Source organism: Cetorhinus maximus, chromosome 11, assembly GCF_964194155.1.
Source record: "Cetorhinus maximus chromosome 11, sCetMax3.hap1.1, whole genome shotgun sequence".
Lineage (NCBI taxonomy): Eukaryota > Metazoa > Chordata > Chondrichthyes > Lamniformes > Cetorhinidae > Cetorhinus > Cetorhinus maximus.
Window position 1 is genome coordinate 52,921,535 of NC_135889.1, and position 6,106 is coordinate 52,927,640.

The window sequence follows — 6,106 nt, forward strand, 5'->3', positions numbered from 1 at the left end:
GGGGGGGTGAGCCGCACGCGCCGGCGGAATACAAATAGCGGACCACGTGACGTCGCTCGTTCGCGTGACGTCCTGAGAACCATATGGCGCGAGGGCGGAGGCGGCGGCTCGGTCGCCGCGTGCGCAGCGCGCAGTGCGCAGGCGCGCCGCCTCAGTGACGGGCATGGGCCGGAGATGCACTCGGAGCCCCCCTTCCCCAGTATAAAAGGCAGCGGGGCTGCTGCCAGCGGGCAGTCCGCAAAGAACCTCGGAGCTGTAACTCTGACACAGCACAGGCTATGAGACTACTCTAGACTCAATATCTACAAAGGTATTTAAAAAAAAAATTATAGCATTCTTAATTTGTTTGTTTTTTTTAAAATCATTTTGGTTTTAAGCACTTTTTCATTATAGCAAGAACAGATTTTAACTTTCATCTTGTTTTCAGCTAGCTTCGTTCAGTTTGCAACATACCAATCGAATATGTCGTTGAGTGGTAGTTTTCTTTCAGTATCTGGGCAATGGGGGCTGAATTGGAATGCTGCAACAATTTGTGCAAAACATGCTGCTGTATAAATTATTAATTTGGGTGGAAGGTGAAGAGGAGTAGCGTGAAAGCTAGAAACATATGCTACCTGTTACAGTATCAGGAGACGGCAGCGCAGCCTAGCAGCAAGCAATTTACATTGTTGCATGGCTAGTGCACAAATGGAAATGAAGAAGTCCATGTTCTTCACTCCTCTACCCCATACCCCAGCTTTAAACAAGGACTTAGTTGGGCACTGAAGCTGCTCCGGTAAAATCAGAGGATTGAGGGTATTTATTAAAGACACAGTTTTGCACCTGATCCCTATGGATTACTGCGCTTGCGTACACACTTATGGTTTACAGAGATTGTTTTTGATTCGCAAGTGCTCTCTACAAATGTTGCACGTTTTCTGCGACCCCTGTTTAAGCAATCGTACACAATTTTATTTTGTTGCGATTGAAAGCATTTTTTTTAAGTACCTGGGACCCTTTACTTCTGAGATTTGGGAACAGTTGCACTGCTAGGCATGAACCGATTAAATCTGTCAGTCAAATTTTATTGTGCCTAATCTTCTTATGCTCGTCAACAAAGTCATCAATTTATGTAATAGTGGATAGGATTGCACATCTTTTTCACAACGCCGTGCGCAGAGCAGGGAAAATTAATAGTGTGCACCCTGTCCCGAATACTCTCACTTCGACAGTTATTTTCAGTGGCTAAGAGAACATGTCTTTTACACCCAGGTTTTTTCATTACAGAAGCATTAAGGCTGATTACTTCTATAATGGATTACCTTCGTTCTCGTAAGATGGGAAACAAAACGGCAAAAGTATTGTAGTCCTTATAGTCCATTCTTGTTCATTTGAATTCGTGCTTTTTTTAATGAGTTATTTCTTATTTTGTCGTATGGACATTCTGCGGGACATGTCATTGATCTGGGGAAGAAAGACAGATGCTGGAGCAGTGCCTTTTATCCGTTCTGTTTCATTTATTAAGTGCATTTGAAGTTTCTGTTCTCAATAAAACCATACACAATTTTGTAATATTTATTTTTGTTTCACATTCATGCATATTTTGTTAGTTGTGTCGCTGATCTTCCGTGTCCATTTTACTTGTAGAATTGTCATGCACATGATAAATGCCTCTAATGTTTATCAATGGCGAATGGAAAACTTTATAACTTAGTTGAGTTTCAGGAGGTAATGCTAGATTTACAAACTGCATCAAATCCGACGTCTTCGTGGTTTCAGGTTTGAATTCTGCTGAAGAATGTACTTTTTGTGTGTGTTTCAATTGTTTAGGACCTTGACGATGACAAAATCGTACACAGAAAACATGATGCCAGAAACGCAGAGCAATCCCAGTTGGACGGATGACTGTCTCAGTTCCCAGGATGAGCACGAAGCCGACAAAAAGGACGATGAGAACGAAGCCATGAGTCTCACATTCAAAGTAGAAACGGAAGGACTTGATAAAATGGGAGAGGATGATGATGATGATGAAGAGGAAGAAGAGGATGAAGATGACGAGGAGGAGGAGGATGAAGTGGATGAGAATGAAGATCAAAAACCTAAACGCCGGGGACCCAAGAAAAAGAAAATGACGAAAGCCAGATTGGAGAGGTTTAAAATGAGGAGGATGAAAGCTAACGCCAGAGAGAGGAATCGCATGCACGGACTGAATGCAGCACTGGATAGTCTGCGGAAGGTCGTGCCCTGTTATTCCAAAACGCAAAAACTGTCCAAGATCGAGACTCTGAGACTAGCTAAGAACTATATCTGGGCTTTGTCGGAGATTCTGCGTTCTGGAAAGAGCCCCGATCTTGTGTCATTCGTGCAGACGCTCTGCAAAGGTTTATCCCAGCCCACCACTAATCTAGTAGCTGGCTGCCTTCAGTTAAACCCGCGAACTTTCCTTCCAGAGCAGAACCAGGACATGCCACATATGCAAACGGCCAGTGCTTCCTTCTCCGTCCACCCATACACGTACCAGTCCCCTGGTCTTCCGAGTCCGCCCTACGGTACTATGGACAGTTCCCACATTTTTCATATCAAGCCGCATAGTTATGCAGGAGCCCTGGAACCTTTTTTCGAAAGCACTCTCACTGAATGCACTAGCCCGTCCTTCGACGGACCGTTAAGCCCACCTTTAAGCATCAACGGGAATTTCTCATTCAAACAGGAGCCTTCTCAAGAGTTTGACAAGAACTATACGTTCACCATGCACTACCCTGCAGCCACGCTGGCCGGACCCCAAGGACACAACTCCATGTTTTCTTCCAGTACCCCTCGGTGTGAAATCCCCATAGACAACATTATGCCATACGACACCCACTCGCATCACGAGCGAGTTATGAGTGCCCAGCTTAATGCAATCTTCCACGATTAACATGGAAGCCAGCAACAATGTATCGTAAACGAATCGAATTAAATGTACTTCTTGAATAGCTTGTTTACACACGGCAGCACACCGGTATCACTTGCTGCGGAGTGCAAATGTTTCACGCTTAAATTAGTACTTGTATTTATTATTGTTACTGCCTTTAAGAGAAATGGGAATGTAAATACTTCCTGATATCTTATTTACAATATTCTAATAGCGCTTCTTGTTGTGGGCTACATATGAAAGTCAATGTAGCGCCTATTCAGATAATGGTAATTACTGATCCACATGACAAAATCACAAGCAATAATTAGGAATCTATGCAATTTTTAAACTAATGATGGGCCAATTTAAAAATATATTTTTCAACCAACATTTTACTACTGTTACCTTTCCCATGCTGAATTATTTTGTTGTGATTTTGTACAGAATTTTTAATGAATTTTTATAAGGTCGATTTCCTATTTTAACCATGCAGTTCCATCACTGTTTTTATATCAAGAGTAGGATTATCTATAATTTATACAAAAGTAATTTAATTTTTAACCAGCAGAAAAGTGCTTAGAATAATATTCTGTTGCCTTAGGACTTCCTACCTATAAAATCACGCAAGGTTGCACAATCCTGACAAATTATTTTCCCGCTTCAGTCTTTTCCTGGTATTAGAACCTTTACCTACGAGACTAACAGGATGCAAATCGAAAACAAAATTTAAAAAAGACCTATCTTTCGTAGATCATATCAAAAGGATATAATAGTTGCACAGATGTGTATATGATGTTATCAAATACCAATTTTCAGTTTCTTAAAACGGTTGCTTGACTATCACAAATCATTTGCACTGTATCTCTTTACTTTAAACTATTTCCATCAAACATTATCAGAACAGCGAAGTTAACTTGACTCTAAAACCAGCGAAGGAATTGTTTGTTCCGTTTATCAACTAATTGACTTCACATAATACACGTAGATACACACACACACGCACACATACACGGCGTCTTATCATATCTGAGAGTTAAAAGCTACAGCTATAATCAGGCTTATTAATGTTGGGCTATATATTAGTTAATTAGTGCAGTAGCTAAAAATCTCACATTTATTCCGTAATTAGAACAATAGATATTGCATGTACAATGCAGTCCAGATGAAGTGCTGTTTAAAGTGTAATGCTGGTTCAACTGAAATAAATTGGTACTGTAATTTTGTTTGTAATCCTGTATTTTATGATGTAATGCCACAATGCATTGGGAATTGAGATCACATTCATGCAGTCTTTTATTGAAATAGTAATCTCATCTTTGTCAAATGTTGCATTTTCATTAAATGTGATTTTTCTTAGTGTATGTAATTCCTATGGGATTATTGTTTTATTTTGATAGCTCATGAAAGGTGCAAAATTTATTATTTGTAGAATAAAAGCTGATTACAACAAACATTTAGTTCCATGGTCTGATTTATTTTCATTCAATAGACCAGATCCTACAGTAACAGCTACATTTTTAACTTCTTAGACTTTTATGATGTAAAAGAGCAGATTACTCCTTTGCTTAATAATATTCTATCATGCATATTATAATGCCCACTGTATTCCAATTGGTATATCCAATTGTCTCCTTTCTTAGAGCAGTGTTGACTGTTGATTTCTTAGATTAGTTACGACTTTGAGAGAACTTTGTCCATCCATACCAAAAAAAAGATATGTTGGCATGACATGTATGTCATGAGTCACTAGGAATTGAAAACATTCCCCCTTATCCATGATATTCTTTCCACTACCATTGCAGCTCATTTCCTCAAGTTTTGGAAACATGTGCAGGTGGTTTATGCTAGTTACTGGAAAAGCCTTGAAGTGTCAAAGAGAAATTTTACACTAATGTAGTCTCCTGTAACCGTGAAATAATACATAGTCTAAATTGACTCGTAATATTATTTTTCACTCTATCATCCATGCATTAATATGAAGTTATCAGAGTAATTTTAAAGTAAGTTCTCTAATTTTGACTTAACTGCTCGGTCCAAAGCAATGACAAAAACATTTTTAGCAGCAAAACTTTCAAACTGCACATAAAGTGCATAGGTTTCATGCTAAAAGGGCAATAACTGCAGTTCTGCAGTTTTTTTCTGCAAGAAGATAAATTTTGAACTTTAGTCCTCCAATTTCAAATATTGTGGAGAATTTGTGGGCAACTTGAATTCCTGTTTAACATTTTTCTCTTAAAAGTTAAGAGCCTAGATTATAGCATATAGTCTTTGTTAAATAAAAAGTTTAACATTTTTAAATCAATATGTGGTTTTGGATAATTATCTCACATTACGTACAAACATAAGATACCAGACTATATTATCCTATCTCAAAAAGGTGCTTGGGAAATAATGAAGTAAGTCGGTGTCTTGTGAATGCTTCCTCTCCAAGAAACAAATCAAAATATATGCAGATTTAGATGCTGAATATTTTCATTTTTTTGGTTATTATACCAGACCTAACTAAAGAAGTACTTTATCATATTCTGTTCAAAACAATAAAAATAAAGGTAGGTCAAGAAATATGAACAGCTTGCATCTTGCTCTATAAATTTCTGAATTCATAGGTTGTATGCATTCCCCAAATAACAACAAATGAAAGTATGGGTACCTCAACATTATTCATATCTGTAAGGTTCTTGTTTTAGAAAACCATAGAATGTCATATCCCCGGTGCTACTCGTGGGGAAACAATGGGCTGGTAGGGTTTAGAGTGTCCCTCTGTCGTTTTTACAAGTAAGAAGCATTGAAATATGCAAGTATGGGTCTAATTTTAAAACAAAGATAATTTTACAGGTGGCATTCATAATCTTAATGGTTTGTTTAAAAAGAAAATAGGAAAAAATAAGATTATTCAATGAATTTGAAAAAAAAACACATTACTATATCCTATGTTTAATTTGTAATATATAACTTCTGGTAAATAATGAAATTGATCAGGTGAAAGAATATTTAAGGTGCTGTAAGCACATTACATGAATGGCTGTGCTATGTTGCTGTACCTGCTTTTGTATTCTCAGGAATTTTTTTTGTATCCAAATTTAAAAATGTCCCTACATTGTTTAAGACCAGAATTGTTTAATCTTTTTTCTGACTTTCCATACAGATGCAACCTGGTTTTCCTGGAAGGCATAATCCAGTGAGGGACAACTCTCTTGTCCAGTCCAAAATGTTTCACCATTTGTCTTTGCC

At 38.0% G+C, this 6,106-nt stretch overlaps 1 protein-coding gene across 1 annotated transcript; it reads left to right on the top strand.

Annotated features, from left to right (window-relative positions):
• Positions 1-232: 232 nt before the first annotated feature.
• On the top strand, positions 233-5,400 carry neurod1 (neuronal differentiation 1). Its single transcript, XM_078551937.1, has 2 exons — positions 233-310; positions 1,810-5,400. Exon 2 carries the CDS (start codon positions 1,820-1,822, stop codon positions 2,894-2,896), a length of 1,077 nt encoding a protein of 358 aa, XP_078408063.1. The 5' UTR covers positions 233-310; positions 1,810-1,819; the 3' UTR covers positions 2,897-5,400.
• Positions 5,401-6,106: the final 706 nt, after the last annotated feature.